General features: G+C 36.2%; 1 protein-coding gene across 4 annotated transcripts in view; it reads right to left on the reverse strand.

Annotated features, from left to right (window-relative positions):
* Positions 1-24,069, reverse strand: part of LOC104610471 (ARM repeat superfamily protein) — a 68,190-nt gene that overhangs the window by 11,367 nt on the left and 32,754 nt on the right. For 2 of the 4 annotated variants that reach the window (XM_010277096.3, XM_088895854.1), the window contains exons 14-28: positions 21,601-21,740; positions 21,353-21,454; positions 18,440-18,620; positions 9,321-9,421; positions 9,076-9,225; positions 8,825-8,981; positions 8,308-8,468; positions 8,050-8,131; positions 7,776-7,947; positions 3,538-3,613; positions 3,196-3,369; positions 3,018-3,086; positions 2,544-2,648; positions 1,035-1,124; positions 12-223 (exon numbers count right to left, since the gene is read on the reverse strand). In XM_010277096.3, the coding sequence (XP_010275398.1) occupies positions 12-223; positions 1,035-1,124; positions 2,544-2,648; positions 3,018-3,086; positions 3,196-3,369; positions 3,538-3,613; positions 7,776-7,947; positions 8,050-8,131; positions 8,308-8,468; positions 8,825-8,981; positions 9,076-9,225; positions 9,321-9,421; positions 18,440-18,620; positions 21,353-21,454; positions 21,601-21,740 (1,972 nt within the window). Of the gene's footprint in view, positions 1-11; positions 224-1,034; positions 1,125-2,543; positions 2,649-3,017; positions 3,087-3,195; positions 3,370-3,537; positions 3,614-7,775; positions 7,948-8,049; positions 8,132-8,307; positions 8,469-8,824; positions 8,982-9,075; positions 9,229-9,320; positions 9,422-18,439; positions 18,621-21,352; positions 21,455-21,600; positions 21,741-24,069 lie in introns of all 4 variants that reach the window. The other 2 variants (XM_010277095.3, XM_088895853.1) reach the window with 1 other exon arrangement.

Here is a 24,069-nt window from a genome sequence, read left to right on the forward strand (position 1 = left end):
CTTAAAAGGACCTGTTGTCTATATCTTTCTTCAGAAGCAAAACATCAAGAAGAGAAACAAGTAAAGAAACTACATCTCCCCCCCTGTGAAAATGATCAGGATGTAAGTCATATCTCTGATGCTTTGTATGTTTCTTCTTTCTCTTTCCATTTGATGAACCAATAAGGTGCTCCTCTTGTGCAAGAATGAGCTCAAGCAGCCTATCAACGGTTGTGCAAGATATCTACAAAAATTGAAGGCAAAGCTGTAAATGATCACATGTCAGATCCAAATGTTTAATCAGAATAAGGTACAAAATGACCCCATCCCACCCCATAGTAGTCAAGGAGAACCAATAATTCTAAGTGATAAGTGGTCACCTCCACCTAGGCAATGGAACTGACAAAGAAAAACCTTAAATTCTAGGTAAAGCTCCAAATAAACCAGCAAGCATAAAAATTGAAAAATGTCAATGTTTTTTACTAAATAATAATGTACTTCATATCACAATATAGCAAATCAATACCCAAATAAAAATAATATTCCAAATCTATTATTAATTCTAATATTTCAAACATCATATTACAATACAGTAAGTACTCTTAACAAAGCAACTGCACAAAAAATATTAGAAACAAAAGAAGACTAACTTTTTACTCATAGACTATTTAAAGGAGAGAATAGAACTGAAAGAGAAACAAAAAAGGGATGGAACCCTTGCTTCTGCTTAATGAGAAAGAGTAATAGCAGAAAAAAAAAAGGAGAAAAAGAAAAGAAGGGTTCCTCTTTCTTCCCTTTTCTTGCTCCTTAGAAACCTTTGATCTGTTATACGTCAACGGTTAAACCCCAACACAGTGATACATATAATTAGTATATCATGAGATGTATCAAGAAACATACTAATGAAATGCACCCATGATAAAATAAAATAAATTGAATGGCATATCAAATTTAGCCTGCTTGATAAGAGAAACAACCAAACTCTCATATAAGACAAATGAAAATAAGGGGGTCCAATCTATGCTAAAATGTCAAATTTAGCGGAAGACACAAACATTTAATCGAAGAATAGCCTCTCTGGCTGCATTCTGTATATCGCCATTATCATTGCGAAACAGAAAAATAAGCTCCTGGAATAGATGATCCTGCAAGGAATAAGAAAAAAGTATGAAAAACAAGTGAGCTTCCATGTTTCAAGAAAGAATAAAATGCTTTTAGCAAGGAAAGAAGGAAGGAGCCAATTGGAAACAAGGAGGATGTAGTTGAGAAGATACGTAGTCATTTTGAGTACTTCAAAGAACATCAATTACAAATAAAAGGTCAACATTAAATTATCACAAATAAGCTCTTAAAGGGCAATTTTAGGAGAAAAAAAAAGAAAACAAGGATTATCAAACCACCACAAGAGTAAAAATGCATTTTAGGTGATATTGCATTAAATAAATTATAATATTTATAATATCTGGCTTCGGTCACATTACGAGCCAATATCAGTTCCCAATGAAACTGTCAGTATAGTGAAACCTCAATTCCCATATATTAGAAAGAGGAGCCAGCTTTGAACAGTAGGAGGACCAGGGGATGAGCAAAGGATCTTGTGTAGAATCCTCCAGAAACCCTTAGAAGTAATAACCTGGCAATGTGAAGCAGAGGATGCAATCCTTCAAGGCTTCATAAGATGTTTTTCCACCTTGAAGATTAAATAATTCCTTTCCTTTTATACCCTCCCCCAAAATTGCCAACATGAATGATATATGTACAATAAATACAACCCCTAAAGTAGAGGACACATCTCTAACATTGTTTAAACATTTCCAAGACAAGTGGATAGATATAAACGTTTCCATCCAATAATTTTTTCTCTGTAGCCATTACATTCGATGATCTTCATTAAGCTGCTTTTCACACAAATTGTCATATCCTAGGTCAGGCAACGGAGAACCAAGTTTTTTTCTGAGAATAAACCAGCAACCGTTTTATACTTAATGGATTGGACAAATATTTAAGAGAAAAAAGATTTAAGGATGAGAAATCCAATAATGATAGATAATCAGCTTCTATTAGTTTCTACAGGGCATCAAAGAGATACAAAATTCTTCCTTTCAGCCAATAAAGGGCTTGATCAAATTCAAGTGCGATAAGATAATCAGAAATCATAAGATTGGGAAGGTAGCACACAAAGGGTTATCACTCCACTACCAGTTCGGGACTTTATAAGGTGCCCACTCTCCCAAACAGAAGACCTAAGTGAGGGTTGCACTTGGGGATAACAAAGATTAACATCCCATCCATTGTTATTCATCCTAAACTTGTAACAATTGATAATGACACAAACTAGCAAATTCAAGCACTCCCCATCCATTAGGAGTGCAGTGATCCTTTGAAGGCTTCAAAGGACTAAGGTTAGTAATTTATTTATTTATTAAAATGAATATAGATATATACAAACATTTATATTTGAAAAATATTGCATACTCTATTACTCCTTTTTCACTTTCATATATCAATGAAAATATCTATGGGATTAAACTGCTTTAATAGGTTCTAATTGAAGAGATAATGACCTGATCCTCTGCCTCCAAAACCCTATATAGTGAAGAGCTCATCTTTCGCAGGACAGTGACACAAGGCAATACAATGGCCAGATTTTCTGAATTAGTACCACCAACCTGGAAAGAGACATTACAACAACAATTAATATCACAAAGAGTTAGGAAAGAAAAAAACCTTAAACAAATGCTTTCAACCAATTATTGGTCAGGTCAGTCAGTCCAGTGACCCTACCATAATCCCAGTTCAGTTCAACCTCTAACGTGCTAAATTATTAAAAAAATAAAAAAGCATTGACTTGGTCAATAACAAGTCAAAACATCTGGTTGAACCATGTGCCCATCTGACCAGTCCAATGGATTACCAGTTTTATGTTTTTTTTTGGAATTTTTTTATAATGTTGACACCAAGGCTTGAATGGTTCAACCTCCAGGCCAGGTTTTAAAAAACTATCTTGAACACCAAATCACTCAACTGCAATTACTTACTTGCAAAGCTTTCAATAGAAAATCTATGAGAATATCTTGAGCAAGTGGAGCTTTCGGCATAGCGCATACCTAAGAAAATAAGGTATGGAAGTCTCATTAGAAACAACAGCAATGAAAGAGAAAATGATGTATTAGAAAGCGAGGACCAAAAAAAATTAAATAATTCCATTATATCCACCTCCAGTAAAAGACAAAGAATTTCAATTTCAATCTTTGATAATTCCAAACAGGATTTGTCAACCCCAAGATGATACTGACTGCGCCTTTTCAAAAGTTCAGACAGCAATAACTTTACGCCTTCTACATCCATTATTGCAGTGCCCATTCCTTTGAGTAAAGATAAAACCATAAGCTGCAAAATATAAAAATAAGAATATGGCATTTATATTGTGTATTTGAGACTTTTCTTGCAGAAGGCCACTGAAGAAACCATATGATGCAATTATCCTAATTTCTAGAGCCTTTAACCAACTGCAGAACAAAATCATTAGATCGGAAATGACAGAATTTGAGTACAGACCTTTCCATATGCAGAAAGTTTAAGCGCAGATGTCAAGATGAAATGAGAGATGAATACTTTTGTAGGCTTATCAAACCTGAGAAGGTTATTCAACAAAATTTGTCACAATAAACCATGAAAAATCTTGGCAATAAATAGAATTCTTCCAAAATACCAAAACAGAAATAACTAAACTAATATCTTCATGATCCACGTATCCCACCTAAACCAGAAATTCTTGGTAGATGTTTTTTAAAGGAGTCAAGCAGAAAAGGAAAGATCATGTGGCTTTTCACTTTGACCAATAACTGATTAGAAATTTATAAGACCACAAATAATAAAATCAATTACAAACAAAAGGTATAAAGGAGTGATAGTACAACAAAGTGAGCTGTCAAGTTGATAGACAAAACGTAGACCACAGTACTTCTACCCCAACATACAAACAACCCATGATTAAAAGCAAAGTAGCCTTTTATGAGGAAGGGGAGGATATCCCCATTATAAATACTGTCTAGCAACTCCCTCTCTTTCCAGAGAATCAGTAAGAGCGCTTTCTGATCAAGGAACCAAAATGATAGATGCAACTAAAGGCACAGGACTGCAGCTTAATTCCTATTGTACATGATATATGCACTTGAAGGCATATTAAAAAAATACATAGAAGCTCACGGCTCACAAAAAGAACTAACTAGGTTCCAGATGGAACTAAAACCTTACAAATCAAGCGATAAACAAAATGTTTCATACAGTGCCTACACTATAAAACAATTTTCCCAAGCTTTCTGCTATTATCACTAATCATCAAAATTTGAGGATACATAACAGAGTGGAATGACAAAATAGGATTCATGTGGCCAACCCAATATGGTTGGATGATCATTATTCTTCAACAGCCAAATCAATTACTGAACTTTCATAAGAGTGACCTAGAAATACAAAATGCATCATCACAATATGCCTGGGACAGCTAAAAGAGTGCAACAGAAAAGGACAAAAGCTAAAACTAATTTTGGTGAAACGATGATTTTGATAGTCTGGCCCAATACCCAAACTTAAATAGAGGACTTCAGCACCACCACCTAAGGTAATTCCAGAAACTCATGCATCTGAAAATGCATGCAACTAAAATTCCCCTTAGATATATGAATGCCATGGGTTGTTAAATATTATTCATCATATGATCAACTAGATAGGGATTTATTAATATAGAAGTCCTAGTCATAGTTGTCAAGGCGTCACCTAGGCAACTAGGCGCCCTTGGCTGGGCGGCTCGCCCAACGCCTTGACTTTTAGCAAATAGGCACCCTTCTAGGCGACTAAGCGCCCACCTAGGCGACAAAAATGACAAGGCAGGCGCCTTCTATAATGTCATTTATATTGATGCATCTTATTAATGTATGTGTTACTACATTTTATTATATGTTATATATATACACACATATATCAAGTATACTTGTTTTAATGTTTTACTATTGAAATTTAAAAGATCAAAGGGTTTTGAGGAGAGAAAAAGAAAAGGAAAGAAAGAATAGAATAATAAAGTTCTTTTTTTCTATTCTCTCTCTCTCTAATTAAATAAAACAGAAAATCCATCCTTGTTTTTTTTCTATTTTACTTTCTATCTTGAATATTTATCATATAAAGTTAATAACCTACTTTTGCTGCTAATTAATATGAATTTGCTCTATTAAATACTTATTATAGTAGTATTATTTTTGAAAATAAAGAAATTAATACATGTAAAAGATTTTTATCTTTTAGATGTGATGATTTGCCACATTTTTAGAGGAAATTTAATGTTCTTAATAAAGAGAATTGCTATTTTTTCAATTAACATACATGCTGAATGGTATATAAAACTAGGAAACTAGCCAAAAGTCAGTTTTTTATATTATAAAACTTTTACCACCTAGGCGACTAGGCACCCCAATGTCGCCCAGAATCGCCTAGACGCCTTGAAAACTATGGCCCTAGTTTCACACCTACTACTTAAGGCAATTGTAACTAGTCTCAAAAAGTTTTGGATTTGGTTATGGATTATTGGTGTAAGCAAATTTTCAATTCTAAAATCATTGGTACTCCACTAGTACAGTTGGAGTCAATATTAAGTCAAAAGTCAATGTCAACCTAGTTGAATTGTTTCATTCTTGCTTATTGTTGAAGATGGAGTTGTCAGTCCCTCGTTAGATTTGGGTCTCCCATGGTCAAAAGATACTGATGAACTCTCTATTTAAAACTAATGAACCAAACTGATTAATAAGTGTTTGTGAATGACATCCAGAGTATAGGTAGTAAAATCTTCATTGTGAATACCTACTCTCTTGACTCCATGATAGTGCATCAAATACCAGGAGCCTACTGGTCCACTACTCATCCAGCCAATTGTCCTATTTGTACTATAGTAAGCATTAGCAAGCATCTAACTCCACTAATCAGGAGTGAAGAAATATGGGATGGGAACTATGATGAGTAAATATATTTATAGGCTTGCAGCATGGTAACTAAGAAAGTGCCATGAATCTATCAAAACAGCAATTTGAAAAGTAGATGTTCGATCATGGATAAAAATTTGGCAGGATTTGGTTTGACAACCAGCAATGCAATTATTCCCTTCTTTATTTTTTGTTGCCACTACTAAGAATGCATTCATAAAAGATAACTAAAATGTGCATCCACATGGTGTGGTATGAAATCAACTATTCCTACATTATCCAACTAGGACATGGATATGCACCTAATTGTGTTTCCTGAGTTCATTCTTTCTTCAAGAAGCTGAGGGCTCAGTGAGGGTGACAGAGGGGTAACCTCTGACTGCAACAAATGTAGAGGCTCAATCCTAATGGTGTTTCATGAGTCCATTCATGGTTTGGACAGCTTTTACCATGAAATGCCCCATAAAGGATCAATAGATTAGAAGGGAATACTTCTTCAAACTGTTTCCTCCAGCTTATACAAATGGGTCCATGAATATATCAATCAACCTTTTTTTCATGGTGACCTTAACCAAGCCCTACTGGTAAATTTCTTCAATATCATTGGCGTATGCTGAATCTTTCTAGCTATGATTAGAAAACCTAGCTTGTGCAAGCAGATTAAAAGTGCCGACCAAAAGAGAAATGGCTTAATAGAGCATCGTTCCTTTTGAAATTACTTGGACATTGTGGAAGGGAAAATGAACATATCTATCAAAATTAAGATCAGCCTGTACCATTGTATATGACCTATCAACAGTTGTTGTTGTTTGTTTCTTTGTTTGTTGGGCAACCATGGAGCCCCTTGTATAAATCTAAATCTATCTTTTGATAATATAAGATACTTCCTCAGAAAAAGAAAGATATTCATCATCCTACTTCCAACTAATCCTTCCTTCACATCAAGGAATATATGTCCTTTGAACTTCTCATGCATATGCATGAGTGATACCAATGTAAAATAGCATGCAAAACATGATCCAGCATGTTAAATATTTCACTAAAGGTTCTTTACTCTTATAATGAGCACCAAAATAATTTATCCAATGAAATAGAGAAACAAGCCAGGCAGGAGATCAAAACCAAGGGGTTGACCACCATCAAAACCAAGGGGTTGATTGTGTTCCCACATCTAAAGCTACAACAGCATGTCAGAAAAATTGCAAGCTGGATGCCTATGATCAAGAAGATACATGATACTACTAAGTGTCAATAAAAGAAAGAATGAAATAAAAATAACAACAAAGTATATAAAGGAATAGAAAGGTGAAACAGGGACTCTAATGAGCAGCCAATGTATACAATAAATGTCATTTTTTTTATGATTCTCTAATACATAATATTTTCCTCCATATACATCCATATTACCATAAATGAACACCTAATGAGCAGTTAATGTAGACAATAAATGTCATTTTTCCTGTAAAATGTTATTAAAGAACAAAGTTAAACAACTAGACCTCTTTAAATGTATACCCAGGGTCTTGGGTCCATATCTGTCCTGATTCTTTCATCTTGCTGAGTCACAGACCTAGACACATCCATGCAAAACGGGTCCCAAATATCCAGGGTCTTGGGAAGGTGGACTAGATATGGACCCAACCTTTGGCATTTTGACATTCTCAGTCTCAAGCCTGCATTCTGACACAGCCTGATACGTTACCATGACACTAAACAATGACCCCTAAAAGCATCTCCTTTTCACAGAACTAAATAATTTTCATAATAGACGGCTTACAAATAGATGGGAATGATAATTTTGATGATAAAAACATTAAAAGGCACCTCTCATCAATATTATCTGGCACTAAAAGGCTACTGCTGGAGCTCAAGATAGAAGTCAAAAACGATGGAAGAAAGATTGGGTCTGATGAAATCAATCTCTTCTGCTGAACCATTAACCCCAAAAGCTCCTTCAGAGGTACCCACTTGCTATGAGCCAACAAAGTATCCCCACCTGTCATTTTACTATATTAGAAAGTGCCAATATTCACGCAAGAAGAAAGTAGAAACCAAAAAGGGGAACATAAGAACTTCTTCCTTGATAGAGAATACACACCATTTTTACCATTAGAAACATCAGCATGGCACCACAGCCTGTAGAGCCCTTCAATGCAATCCATGGCAGCAACTCGCATATCCTGAGCAAAAAGATAATGGTACTTTATGATTCAAGAAATAACATTTGAGAGGATAATGGTGTACCAGAAAGTATATAAGATTAAACGGACCAAGTAAATAAAAATGAATTTTGAAGACATCTGCAAACATAAAACCAGATTAGACTAGAGTGACCGGTGAAAGCACAAAATGAAACCTGGTTGTCACTGGACAATGGAACAAAAAAATAAGGAAAACCAAGTAGGATTTCTTCTGGCTGCAAGTGGCTGTTTCTTATATTCTTCTCCAAAGATGCAAAATGAAAACAGATGGCCGCAAAAGAATGAAGACTCTCAACCTGAAGTGCTATAGAGACACCTAAAAAGCAAAAAAAAAACAAACAAATATGAGACCACATATGGACAAGACATTCCCATAACTGAGTCATAAGAATTCAATCATCACCAGTTTAAGAGGCAAAACTCAACAATGCATTGACCTTCCACACAGAAATTTATGAACCAAAGCATACTAAAAAAAATTATATGGAATATTCAACCAAAACATCACTGATAAAAAAGCACAACTAGTTCTTGAATTCTATAAATAACATACAAAAAAATATGTAGAAGTAAATAATAAAAAAATAAATAAAGAACGTGTCAATCTGATGTTTTTAAGGATGCACCACAAAAGCAAAGATAAACAGGCTAAGAGAAAGTAATAAAGTTAACCTTCTTCTGTAAAAAATTTGGATAGGAAGTGGAGAGGAGAAACGTTGCACTTCGTCAAAAGGAAATGAAGATGTTCCTTAAAAACATGCTTCAATTGAGAAGCTGTAAAGAAAACAAAAAGATCCTGAAGTGCAAACAACCATTCCCTATTATCAACCTGCATGGAGAAGAAGATATATAATTAGCCCTAAACATTCTTGTACACATGTGACCACAGGGGAGTAAGGGAGATTGAAGGAAGAACGACAGACCAAGGTGCCTTGCGGAGCAGTAGAAATAAATCCTTTTAGCAAAGTCCAGTATATGCAAATCAAAAGGTTTGCGTTTAACGCTTTAAAATTGCAGTCAAACAGCTGGCAAAAGAATGCACTGCAACCCTTATCCAACTTTTCCACATTGAACTGCTAATAAAACAATAAAAGAAAAATGAAAGTAAGCAACATCAGAATAGCAGTATTCAATTTTACAAAACAAGTTCAAGTACCAATTCCATTACCTCTTCCACAAGTACAAAATCACCCTTAGCCTCAATCTCATTCCACTCTTGTTTAATAACTGGGAAGCAAACTTGAAGTAGTGCTAAAAAGCCACTAGTATCTATCAAGCAAAGACAAAACTATCAGTTACAGAAAAATAGTTGTCAAAAAACAGTTCCAATGTGATACGCTTTTCTAATAATAAATAAAATGCACTAAAATAAAATAAAAAAAAAAGAAATGGAAAAGCTAGATAAATATAGGCTTGGTAAGTTGCAGGAAAGGATGAGAGTGTTCTGTTCTAGCATGGGAAAGATGTGGTGGTTGAGAAAGTAGAAGCTTGGGTGGGGGGCTGGGTTTCGAATGGGAAAGAGAGAGCATTGGGGGTGAGGAGGTTGAATGGGGGGTTGTTACAGAAGAAAAACAGTCCCAAACAAAGAAATAAAAATCTGATTAGAAGATGAAGAAACAAAAAGAAGACAGCAAGAAGAGAAGAAGAGGAAGAGAACGATGCAACAGAAAGGGATGAAAGAAAAGAGTTGTCCGTACTCGCACTCCTTTCCCTAATCCTTTTAATTAAAAAGATTAATCACTAATTAACAGAAATTGCAAGTAAGCCCTTAGTGGGGCAGCTAGCTATTTAAAACATAAGAAACTAATGCCAACAGGCCCATAAGAAAAGGTCCATTAACAGAACATAACATAAACAATAATAAACAACACAACTGTGGGCTATGGGCCATTCGGCCCATCTTCTCTACACTCCCCCTCAAGCTTAGCATAGATGTCAATCATGCTCAGCTTGCTTGTATCATGTTGTAGCTTCGCCTTGTGAAACTCTTTTGGTAAGAATATCAGCTAACTCTTATTCAGATGCAATACAAACTTCTCCAAAAGTCACTCTTTGTCGGATGAAATGCTTGTCAACTTCTATATAATTTGTTCTATCATGCTGTACAGAATTGTGGGCAATGTTAATGGCGGCCTGATTGTCACAATACAGCATCAGTGGTCTGTCATACTCAACACCCAATTACTCCATCAGGGACTGAAGCCAAAACAACTCAGCAACTCCATGTGCTGAAGATCTGGCAACAACTAATTGTTTCTTGCTCCTCCAAGAATCAATATTACCTGCAACCATACTACAGTACCCCGAAGTTGACCTCCTATCATCAATGTTACCTGCCCTGTCAACAGCTTCCAGTTTCATTTGGTCATGCTTAGCAAAAGGAATACCTTTCCTTGGAGTACTCTTCAAGTAACATAAAATCCTCTATGTTGCTGCCATATGTGTATCTCTAGGGGCATGCATGAACTAGCCAATGCAACTAACAGCAAATGCAATGTCAGGGTGAGACATACATAGATATAGCAGTTTCCCTAGCAACCTTTGAAACACTCCCCTATCCTTCAACAGTTCTCCATCAAAAGCAGAAAGCTTGTGACTCGTATCAATAGGGGCAGCCACCGGTCTTGCTCCCATTTTTTCTGTTTCAGTGAGCAAGCCTAGCACATACTTGCATTGGGATATGAAGAAGCCATCTTTATACCGAGCCACTTCAATACCTAAGAAATACCTCAATTCCCCCAAATCTTTGATCTCAAACTTTGTATCGAGGAAGGCTTTCAAGTTATCAATCCATGTCACATCAATGCCAATCACTACAATGTCATCCACAGACTATACGATATACCACTAATGAACCTCTCCTCTTCAGAAAGAGGGTATGAACAGACTGAGTTTGTGTGTAATCAAAGTTAACAAGAGCAAACCTAAACCTCTCAAACCAGGCTCTAGGTGATTGTTTGAGCCCATAGAGAGACTTCTTCAACCTACACACCTTACCATACATATCTGGGCCATACATCCCTGGTGGGAGAGACATATAAACCTCCTCAGGTAACTCTCCATTCAAAAAGGCACTTTTCACATCTAGCTGATAGAGGAGCCAATCTGAATGAGCTGCCAAAGATAGTAAAACCTTTATAGAGGTCATATTCGTAACAGGAGCAAGTCTTCAGGTAGTCAATCCCATACATCTGTGTATAGCTTTTTGCAACCAACCAGGTTTTGTACCTCTCAGTGGAACCATCAGCATGATATTTGATGGTATACACCCACTTATAGCCCATTGGCTCCTTCCCTTCAAGCAAATCAACCACTTCCCATGTGTCATTCTTGTGCAATGCCTCTATCTCGAGTTTCATAGCATCCCTCCATTCTAAAGTAGAGAGTGCTTCTGATATAGACTTGGGCATAGGGCGAGAAGAAACAAAGGAAATGAAGGAATAATAATGAAGGGGAAATAAGACCATAAGAAAGGTGTATAGAAATACAATGTGTAGTACATTTTTGTTTACCTTCTCTAATGGCAATAGGAACATCGAGGTCGGGGACAGTGATTTAAAAGGCGCGCCTAGGCGCAAAGGGAGGCGCATTTTGGGGTATGCGCCTCACCCAAGTCCTAGGCACACCCCTTTCAAAAGGCGCACGCCTGGTGCACCTTGTGCCTCAGCCTAGGCGTGCACCTTTTTAACATTTTGTGTTTTTTGTTGTCCATTCATTCATTGCAATAAAATATCTTCTTTGAAGGCAATGAAAGTTACAAAATCATTATTTTTTATGTGAGAAATAAGAATTTCAGACCTTAACATAGACTTGTTTGGGCTTGCTTCGAGGGGTGTGGTACAAAGGCGACTCAGAGAATCAAGATGCAATATGTTTTACATCACATTAACTACTTGAAACAATGCAATTAAGGAGAAAAAAAAAGAGATTGTGGGTTTTACATGCTTGAAAATGCTTTATGTGTTTGCTTTTATTAGTAAACTTTCATTTGAATAAGCTTTACATGTTATGTTTATGTATTTTAATTTTAGATAATAGGTTTTTTTAAATATTTATTTAAACTTTAAGTTTATATTTTTTATTAACATTATGTTTAATATATTTTGAATTTTTTGCTATTTTTTAAATGTTTTCGCTTTTTTTTACTTTTTTTATTTTTAGCTTTTTTTTTGTAATTTTGCACCTTGCTTAAAAAGGTGCGCACCTCGCCTTGCGCCTTAGGCACAAATTGGCCCTTGCACTTTTAAAACACTGGTCAGGAAAGGGGGGCTGCAAGGGTGTGAGCTCAGCAATTGTTGTCTCTCTAGTAACTGGAAGTGTAGAAGGCTCATGTGATGTTGGAGAAACAATCTACTCACTCCTAGTCTTTTGCCACTGGTTCCACCTGTGAATAGTAGGAGGATGAGGAGGCAATGGTGGACAAACAGGAATAGTGGAGGGACTAGGGGATGATTGTTCCCCTCTGGACTTCAAGAGAAGAAGATTCAAGTGAAGAAGACTCAACAGGAACCGGAAGGGGGAGTGCAATCAACTGTGACAAATACTCCCCCTTTGAACGATGCTCCCCCTGAGATGAACCATAGAAAGGAGTAGACTCAATAAAAGTGACATCCATTAAGACAAAAATGAGTCCCACTACTAGGATCAAAGCAACAATAACCCTTCTATGTGGAGGCATAACGACGGAAAATGCACTTATGATCCTTTGGTTCAAACTTATGTTTCTAAGTACTAGAAATGTGTACATAGCAAGTACAACCAAAGACTCGAAGGGGAAGAGAAAAAAACCTTCTTATTTGGATAAAGAAGATTAAAAGGAAATGTAAAGCCCAAAACTCTAGAATAGCATGCAATCGATTAGGTATGTTGTTGTAAGAACAGCGTCCCCACAAAACTTTGTAGGAACATGTGAAGCAAATAAAATGCTCCTTGCAACTTCAACGATATGACAATTCTTCCTCTCAGCTACTCCATTTTGTTATGGAGTACGAACACAGGAGCTCTAGTGGATAACCCCAAAGTCAGTGAGATAAGAAGTCAGATTTTTCTCAAAATATTATGTTGCTTTACCGGATTGAAATATCTTGATTCTTGTATCAAACTAGATAAAGACAAATTCATGGAATTGTTTCACAAGTTTGGGAACCTCATCACAAGATCTCATAAAAAATAACCAAGCATACCAAGAAAAATCGTCAATGAACAAGATAAAATATCGATAGCCACAAATAGAAGGCAAGTCGTATGGCTACTACACATCAGAGTGCACAATATGAAAAGGAAAGGTGGATCTCTAATTACTCTAAGAATAAGTGTTTCTACAATGTTTTGATAATTGACATGACTCACAATGCAAACTAGACATGTTAACTCCTTTGAACAACTCTAGAAATAAATGACTCAAAGCAGAAAAGGATAAATGACCCAAAGGAAAATGACATAACAAGACACAACTAAAGACTATAAAGAAGTAGACCCAAAAGCAACTCTCTCAGGTTGTCCTTGGCTTTGTCCAGGAGTATCCAGCAGATATATTCCATTCGCCTCATGGCCACTCCCAATCACTTTCTGAGACTTCAGGTCCAAAACAACACAATAAGAAGGGGAAAAAAGGTTATACTATAGTTTAAGGATTTAATTAGGTTGCTCACTGACATCAAATTAATGTGCAGCTTAGGGACATGAAGGATAGAAATAAGGGAAAGGGAGTCGATGGCCTTGATGACTCCCTTACCAAAGATGGAAGCAAGAGAACCATCAGCAAGGGTAATCTTATCATGGCCAGAAAGTAAGTCATAAGAACTAAATAAGGTAGAAATGTTGGTCATATGATCAAAGCGCCAAAATCTATAATCCAAGGGATTCTACGATTACCTGAAATTGTTGCACGGTTGGCAGTAGCACATATACCTGAATGAGCAAATGCAAAAGTAATTGAATTGCTTGAAGAATTGGAGGTAGCTACACTCTCAAGATGACTAATCATCCTCCCATATTTCTCATACTCAGCCTTCATAAAAGATAACTGCTCACTAGCGGCTTTCTCATCAGTTGCACTCCTGTCATTATCTCGAACTATAGCTGCATTGGCATTCCTAGTCTTCCCATTTTCGGCCTCTTTTTAAAACAAGGTGGAAGGTTTGGATGCAACTTCCAAACATGTATCCTTGGTATGTTTCTACTTCTTGCAATACTCAAATATAACCTCCTTCCCCGCAACCACCTTAGGTTTCACCCCCACATTAGCAAAGTGGTCAACTGGAATTGCCCCTTGAACCTGAACCAGCCTCCTACTCTCCTCACTGCTCACCATGGCATAATCTTGAGAAAAAAATACATTGTCTTTAGCTAGGATATTCCGTCTGGTAATGTCAAATTATGGATTCATCTCTGTCAAGAATTCAAGGACTCCATTCCTCTCAACGAATTTCCTATATGTTTTCATGTCCTTTGTACTTTCCCAAACAACAGTTTCCATGAGATCTATCTCATGCCACAAGGATATCAGCATTGAGAAATAGACTACTAAAGGTCTCTCCCCATGTCTCAAATTGTTCACATCACTTCTTAATTTATATGCTTTGGCCACATTCAATTTTGCGAATAGGTTTCAGCAACACTATCCCATATCTCCTTAGCAGAATTCATACACAGATTGTGTTGAGTAATTTGGGGTTGCATAAAATTCACTAACCACCCAATAACAGTGTAATTCTCTTGCAACCATTTTTCATGAGATGAGTCATTTTCTTTTGGTGCTTTCTTGCTACTGGAAATATATACCCACTTGCCTCTACTACAAACATGTATCTTTACTGATAGTGACCATGCTAGATAGTTACTCCCATCAAGCTTAATTGTGGTCACAGCCAATAAAGAATCTATGGGTGCTCCTGGAACCTGTCCGGGCTTTAGCCCAACTTATTTTCAACTCCAGAACCATCCATCTTCCTCAAAAAAAAAAAAAACCAAGACAATTTTCAAATGACAAATTAGGAAGACAGAAAAGAAAAACACCAAGTACCAACCTTCACAGATCCCCAACAGTATAATTGTGACTTACCCAACACCCAGGAGAAACAGAGAAATAGCAACCGCTCCTTGTAGACTTCACAGAACTAAACTCTACTTGGATCGATCTTCAAGAAAACCAAAAAGGACCCCTTCAACCACTGAGCACCAAGGTGAAGCCTCATGTGGGACCCGCAATCAGAAATCTCCAAATAATTAGGGTTTTGGTCAAGGTTCCAAAAATTGTTTGAAAGGTGAACAGAGTATCTTCTTTTCTCCAAAAACCCACTACCAACTAGGCTAAATATCTTCTTCAATCATTCATTGATTCAGCTCCCCATACACACTCTGTATGGGATTAAAAGAAAGAAAAAAAAAAAAGAAAGAGAAAAGGGGTCTGCTCTGATACCAAGAAGACAAACAGTCCCAAACTAAGAAATAAAATCTGATTAGAAGATGAAGAAACAGAAAGAAGACAGCAAGAAGAGAAGAAGAGGAAGAGAATGATGGAAGAGAAAGGGATTAAAGAGAAGAGTTGTTCAAACTCTCACTCCTTTCCCTAATCCTTTTAATTAAAAAGATTAATCACTAATTAACAGAAATAACAAGTAAGCCCTTAGTGGGGTGGGGCTAGCTAATTAAAACAAAAGAAACTAATGCTAACAGGTCCATAAGAAAAGGCCCATTAACAGAACAGAACATAAACAAAAATAAACAGCGCAACTGTGGGATATGGGCCGAATGGCCCATCTTCTCTACAGTTACTTTTCGTGTTCCACAATAGGCAAGCAACAAAGTGGGTATTAGAGTATGAGAGCTCAAGAAAGAGAAGCCTTGATCTGCGACTTGATTGGTGGTTCCCAGCACTAGGTGAAGTGTCTGGAGGTAGAAGGAGACGGACAGTGTGGATTGCGGTCAATGGCATTCCGTTACACATGTGGAGTATCTAAACATTCGAAGAGATAGGCAATAGGTGTGGAAGACTTTCGAAGTACAATGATAAAAATTGATCTTGGGAGAAACTGGACATGGCGAGGATCTTGACAGAGGCAAAGGATACTCTCAATCTCTTTATTTTTTTTCCAATTTCATTACTTCAAATAGCTAATTTGATGTTAAACATTATGTATTCCTGATTCTACAAGCCACCTTTGTACCATGCCCCTCAAGGCAAGCCCAACAAATCCATATCAGGGTCTTAAGTTCTTAATCCCTATATAAAAAGATTTTATAAATTGTCTTTTAAAATATTGATATGCCTAGGACATGGGCAAGGCACATACCCTAGCAGCCATACAACTGATTTGATTTACCTGGTTGCCATCCCTCATTTGTGTCGCATTTTGTTAGAATAACTCTACTCCACAAGCTGCACCCTTGCTGCCCCTCCAATACCATTTGTCTAGTAGTGCAATATTCAGTTTTCTTAGTCTTCATATTCCCAACCCTCCATTTTTCTTTTGTTTGTAAACTTTCCTCAATTTAACAAAGAAGACAACACACTCTTGATTAAGGTGAGTTTGCCCCCTTTAGTTAAATATTTTGCTCACCAACCACCCAATCTTTTCTCCACCCTCTCTACTATGGGTTCCTAAATGGATTTTGTATTGCACTTAGCCCCTGAGGGCATTCCCAAATATTCGATTGGTAGCTTTCCCACCTTAAAACCCCAATAAACTGCCCATTGTTGTAGCTCCTGTACCTCCCCCAATACCATCAGCTCACTTTTATGTACATTTTAGATGTAACCCTTAAACCACTTCAAACCACCACAGGGTTGCCATCAAGTATTCTTCTCTCCCACAGTAAACCGTAAAAAAGGAATCTCTATTCTTCTCTCCCAATGGTAAAACCTTGTAATAAACCACCCATAGCTGCTCTCAAAACCATGTTACCCAAAGCCTCCATCATGCATAAAAATAATAGGGGGAACAAAGGGTCACCCTGTCTCAAACCCCTTGAACCCATGAAATGATCACAAGCCATGCCAATAACCAGTTCCTCCACCTGGAGCTAAAATTCATTCTTCCTAACAAATACACCAAAAAAAATCCCAATTTACATGGTCATAAACTTTTTCTAAATCCATTTTACATGGTAATCCAGCTCTTCCACTCCTAATCCACGAATCAATTAGCTCATTTTCTATTAGAACTCCATCTATCAGTTGTCATCCTTCAACAAAAGTCCCTTGAAAAGCTGATATAACACTGCCTATAATTGGTTTCAACCTTTTGGCCAACACTTATGATAAAATTTTGTAAATACTCCCAACTAGGCTAATCGACCTAAAGTCCCTAAGAACGTCAGCACATTTTTTCAAAGGGATTAGAGAGATAAAGGTACAGTTTAGGCTTCCCTCTAGTGCAACAGAAGAATGGAATTCTATGACAACATTCATAATGTCTTAAACCCCAACATCTTTTGAAGAACATCATTGTAAAATCATCAGGTCCCGGAGATTTATCACCTTCCATTTCATTAATTTCCTCCCATCCTCCGATTCAGTAAACTCTATATCTAAAATTCTGGCCCGTTATTCAGATAGTCCATTGAATTCCAACCCATCCACATTAGGTCTTCTTCTCCATTCTTTATTAGAGAACACAGAAAAAAATTGTATTGCTGCCTCTTTAATCTTTGCTTCATCTTCCACCACTTCCCCATCAATAACCAGCTTCTTAATCATGTTTTCCCTTCTTCTACAAATTTGCCATTTTGTGGAGAAAAAAGAAAAAAAAAAAAAAAACTAGTATTTTTACCACCCTCCTTCAGCCATAAATATTTTGATCTCTGTCTTCATTTCATTTCCTCTTGAAGAGCTAATTTATCAAATTCTAGCTTAGCTTGCGTTCACTTTCTTTTATTTTCTTATATATTAAGTTTTTTTTTCTTTTTTTTGAAGGTGGCACCTCACTTTGATCAGGTGTGTGCCTCACACTCAGGCTCTAACAAACCCTGGTGCTTTTATTGTACATTTGTACTTAAAAAATGATAAAGTCCACAAAAAAACTCTGTAGGAAACTTAGTAGTATAGAAAATTCTCAACAAAATGGAAGCTCCATAAAGAAAGAAATGGTGCAGAAAAACTACAGAATATATTAATGAAAACATGGACAATACTAAAAGACAATGATAATACAAAAAAAAAAACACATATGATGAGAACATTCAATGGCATTAAGGTAAAAAGAAAACCATCCAAATATAAGGTAGTGTACATAAAAGCAAGCATCAAAGGTAAAAATGCATAGCAAAAAACAATGTCATACTTACTTTCCCTATGGATCACAAATGACTGCATAATAACAAAGAAAATCAATGTCCTTGACAGATCAAAAGCATTGCAACAATCAGCTAGCCAGGGCATATATTCTTCAGGTTGTTTGTAGAAAGCTTCAGCCAATGCCCCAATAGTACCCATATTAATTGAAGCTACAGTGCTATGTTCCAATTTCTGCATAAATTCAAAATCTCAATTGAAAATCAGCAAGAGCATAGTATATTATTTTAACACCACCATGAAATTTAATTCTGAATGAACAAGTAGGTACCACAGGGTATCCAAGAATACCAAGATAATACCAATTATAAGAAAGAAATTAAATTATCCGTAATCCATGATATTTGCACTTCAACATCCAAATTAACAACTACTTAGTACTTACAAAATATAACAGTCACTTCGCAAGCAATCAAAAAGTTGATAGAAAGGAGATAAAGGTCTTTCATTCCTATGCATCTCTTTCCTGGTTTTTCTTTAGATTTTCACTGGTTAATATTTCTTAACATGCAAATTCACTTCACCACTTCTTCCCCACTCATGTGCTTTCTTCCTTTTGGCTTTTGGCTTCATTTGGGAAGACTGCAAATACAAATGTCTGGTTCATAAAAATGCAAAGTTGCTTTAATTTTGCAGTTGCAATGATAATTTCGTACTCTTGCCAAAGATTTTAGTTGTGATGCATGCAAACACAAATTCCAAGACTGGAATGAACTTTTTTACATTGACCAAATTTGAGTGCAAAAGCTTGCATCCATTTGTGGATGCAAACTTAGTTCTCATTTTGAATGCAAACAAGTCTTGCAATTCGTGTCTTCTGTCATTTTCAATACACAAATGGATTCTTATCAAATGCCTGCGAACCTGAACCACAGTGCATAAATGCATCAAACCGGCATTTGCACTCTTCCCAAATGGAGGTCTAAGGCTTAAGAAATCAGGTCTAAGGCTTTAGAAATCAGCATTGTCAAACTAGTTCAAGCTTGGAAGCTTGAAACATAATTAAAAGGTTTCACCATCATCTAAACCTTGACTCAACTCCCAACTATATGGAGACATCTACATGAATCCTATTTCGCCATTCTGTTCTGTTCAATGCCATATCCGTTTTTAAATTATGAACCCTTAAACATATCTTTATCTTACAACTTTAACCCATGTCCTTTTTAGTCTACCCCTAAATCTTCTAGCCTCTTAACTTGTAACAAACCGTTTCTTCTTATTGGTGCTGTAGATGGTCTTCTCCGCACATGACCAAACAACCTTCCAAAATAAGTTGACTTCTGACCCTGTCCTTTCTAATTTTTCCACTCGTAAATCTCAACATTCAAATTTCTACCACACTCATTTTTTAGACATGTTTCCTGACAATCCCAAAAAAATACTAACCAAACAAAGAACTGACTAATCTGGTGTTTTCAACTACCACTTGAATAGAGAGTGTTTTGGAAAAATATTTTGTAGCAGGGGCATATTTTACTAGCAAATATTAAGTTTCTGATGCGAACCTTAATTTATGTACCTTCTTTGTAGCTCACTGCTTCTAGCAGAGACTCCTCTTACTTTTTTCTCTCTTTTTTTCTTTTGAACAATAACTGCAAATTCATTAATATTAAGAAATATGTGTACAGAAAAAAAGACTGGGAGATAAACTCTCTCATCTACCCGAAAATTATATTTTTACAGTTGCGCCCAGAATATGTTTTCTCTTCCCACCCCTTGCTTTGCCAATACATCAGCAAAGCAGTTTACATTTCTCTTGACACATTGTATTCTCACTTCAATATCTTTGGTCAGCCAATTAAACTTGTTCTTTCACTGTTGTAGTCCCACGGCTTCATTTCTTTACTTGTTAACCATCCTACTACCAGCTTTGGATCTCCTTCAATAATTAGTTTTCTAATATTCAGCAGTCTTGCCCTTTGTACTCCTTCTATCATAGCCATAATCTCCGCCCTTTGTACTCCTCACTTTTTTCTCTCTTTGCAATAAAATATTGCCATAATAATAAATATTTGCACATATTACACAAGTAAATAAAAACAGACATGGGAACATCTTTTGCCAAAAACAAGATAAAGACACATGGACATTCACTGGTGAAGGCCAGTGAAGATCAAGTGCACTTAATGAAGTGAGTCATGAAGTATTCCTATCAATGTGAACCACATTCAAAATGTCTCCATGTAAATGTAGCCACATTTTAACTGACAAGCACTTCATGCACACTTCAATCACCACAGAATGCCAAAAATTTCCATGCAAATGCAAGCACATGAATGCTTGTGCTTGTCACTACAAAAATGCTTATCACTAAATACATTCTTTTAAAATTTCGATAGTGATGCATCAAAAATCTTACATACTTGTTTCTCAACCACATTAATAATACAAGGGCTTCAACTAAAATATATAATTCAGGTACAATGAAACAGAATAAAAAAATAGGCAAAAGAGATGGAGGAAATGTCATGCATTTCCTGTAAAGCAGCAGCAAGAAGCAACAATATAAAGGTGCAAACGAGAATAAGTGTTTGGTTAAAATGTAAATGCTTCAAGCAAATACAAGCCACGGCCATATAAAAAGGACAGTCAGTTTCAGATTCCTGAAAAGCATAGTGTAAATTTCAAAAAAATGTGTGTTCCTCTTGACTTCAATTTTCAAGAGAAGATAAACTCTGCCCCTTTATACAATGTGAAATTGAACCATAGTAATCACAACCACCAATTATCAAAGACATGTGAATCTTTTATAATGCTTCATTACAGATTTACAAGAGATTACATACTGATAAGTAGGAAATGATTGGTAGCTCAACCAAGAAACTTGGCAACCACACAGATACTTATCTTTAGAAGAAATGAAAAAAAAAAAAAAGCATGTTATATCCACAACAGAAATTCACCTTCTGTGTGGAGATCATATTATATGTTCCGTCAAGATTGTGGTAGAATGGCCATTTTGATCTCTTAGCCAACTCCAATGCCTTCATATTTAACCTCCACATCTGTAAACGAGGGGAAAAATTACAACCAATGCCAAAAGGACAAGACACAAGGAAAGTAAAAGACAGAGAGAACCTATACCAAATAAATAAACTTAATTAGTAAAGTAATGTGTGTGAAGTTTTAAATATGAATGCAAATGTGGCACCTTGGGTAGAATTAGAAGTAATGGAAACAACAAGGTAGCAAATTCCCGTGAATAGTCTAGCTGATCTTGGAAGAACTGAATTGCACAATCAAGGCATGACAGAGCAACATCAGAGGCTTGAGAAGTGTGGGCAGATGGACCTGTAAAAGAAAACAAGGAATGCGAAAAAAAAGCATACATTAAGAAATCTGTTAACTGGACACTGTGCACATATGAAATCAGTGTAGTGAAATTAAAATTATAATGGTTGTTTCTAAGTAAATAATTTTTCACAAACTATAAACATGAAAAAATGTGACTATACTAGTACTATAGTACATTTAGTTGTGCAGTTGTGCTAGCCAGTATTACAGGAGAAAGACTAAAGGGGTTTTTTTTTATCAATAGAAAGACTAAAGGGTTTGGCTCTGCAGACACTTGGAAAGTGTGCAGATACTCAGCATTTTGCATCACTTTTTTTTACGATTGGTAATGATGAACTTATAATTAAAAAAGTATTCATGAATCGAAGTTTTGTTAAATTGTTTCTAAGAAACTCTGATGTGGAATTTATAATCAAATTTTGTAAATCAAGGTTTTGATAAAACATCTCTTAGAATTTCTTCTTTGGGGGAAAAATGGTTGCAGAGATTGCCTGTGAAGCCTTGAAAGCTTTGAAAATCCATCATAAAAGGCATCCAACTATCGAAGTTCTAGTTGCCAATGGGTGGGATGTTGATCTTGCAAGACATGCTATGTTATCCTCTCCTTGAAACTCCATTTCAGTGCTCCTGGAGTCTATCTCTTCATTCATCAGATATAATCCATTGTTTATTCATGATGGATTTCCAAAGCTTTCAAGGCTTCACAGGCAAAGAGATACAACAATGGATGGAATGTTGATCTTGCAAGACATGTTATGTTATCCTCTCCTTGAAACTCCATTTCAGTGCTCCTGGAGTCTATCTCTTGATTCATCTGATATAATCCATTGTTCTGAAAATATATAATATTTAGGGAAGATTTGTCAAGAAAGTGGAAAATACTCCTCTTTGCCTATTGTACCCTAGACTCTATTTCCGCCTATAAAAACTTACATATTGTTCCTTGCTACTCAATTCATTGGGCTTGTCTTTGGAATTTGGTTTTAGAAGAGGACCGAGGGATTAGAAGCCCTTTGAGGTGATTCACCTATTAAATTGTTGGATGGAGTATGCCTTAATACCATTGCTTCGGAGTCTAGTGATTAATTCACCTACTCCTCTTAACAAGGATATCTGGTCAATGCTGATCACCAAAAGGTTTTCCTAATGAAAGAATAGCATTGGTTCCAAATCTGCATAAAATTCAAATTTTTGTTCCTAGATGGCCCATTTGAAAATTAATACTTATGAGATGTTTCAGTACCTTAAATCAATCAACCATAGTGATGGAGAGATTAAGGAGGATTTTGCCCATTGAATGAAAGCACGGCGGTGGAAGTGGAGAGGTGCATCTGATGTTTTGTTAAACCCAGCATACCAATGAGACTAAAAGGATAGTTCAATAAGACAATTATATTACCAGAAGTGCCATATGGGGTGGGGTGTTGGGCAATCAAGAAACATGTTAAAATGAAACTAGATGAGATGAGGATATTCAGAAGGATGAGTGGCAAGACTAGAAAGGACAGAAACAGAACTGAGAACAATAGAGAGGACTTGCAAGTAGCACCAATTAATGACAACATGGATGTCAACTAGGGTGATTTGATGTAACTGGAGAATGGAGGAGCTAAGGCTCCACTCATGGCATACCCCACTGGGGGTATAGTATTATACCATTATCTATTTTCCAATGGTATAATACTGTAATGAGAGTACAGTACTATACCAAACAGAAAAAAAAATAGATTTATTATACAGAAATTTATCACTAAGTTTCAGCATGATACTCTCCATTATCAAAATATTCTGATTAATCTATTCAACATTCCAATTATGTTCTCTATCCATCATTCCATCCTCACTTTCATATCCAAAAATGTGTCATCAAGGGTAATCAGTAATATGAGCAAAATAGACAGTAAAATATTTTCAACTATGATACACAGACATGGATACCGGAGACAGAGATACAACTCTTCATTTCCTAAACTTCAGGACACACAGATATGGGTACAAGAATCCAGTATGATCTGATTATATCATGCTTGTAGAAGGATTGAAGCTATCTGTTAGGTACAATTCTATTAAAGAGCATTCCAACTGCAAGTAACCTTTTACGTCTCCTTGAAGGATTGAAGCCATCATTCTAGGAGGCTTTGAAAGTCTAAAAAGGAAAGTGTTTTTGACTACGGCCTCTGAGCTGATATCTTCCCCTCTCTTTAAACATGTGAGCTTGAGCAGCTGAATGGGAATCTCTTTGAAATATTGCATTCTTGAGATCCTGCCTTTCAGCTCCAGAACATCCCCTAGCCCAGACCTGTTAGTGACTTTTATTTGAAATTTG

Source organism: Nelumbo nucifera, chromosome 1 (genome assembly GCF_055504915.1).
Source record: "Nelumbo nucifera cultivar China Antique chromosome 1, China Antique-T2T, whole genome shotgun sequence".
Classification (NCBI taxonomy): domain Eukaryota; kingdom Viridiplantae; phylum Streptophyta; class Magnoliopsida; order Proteales; family Nelumbonaceae; genus Nelumbo; species Nelumbo nucifera.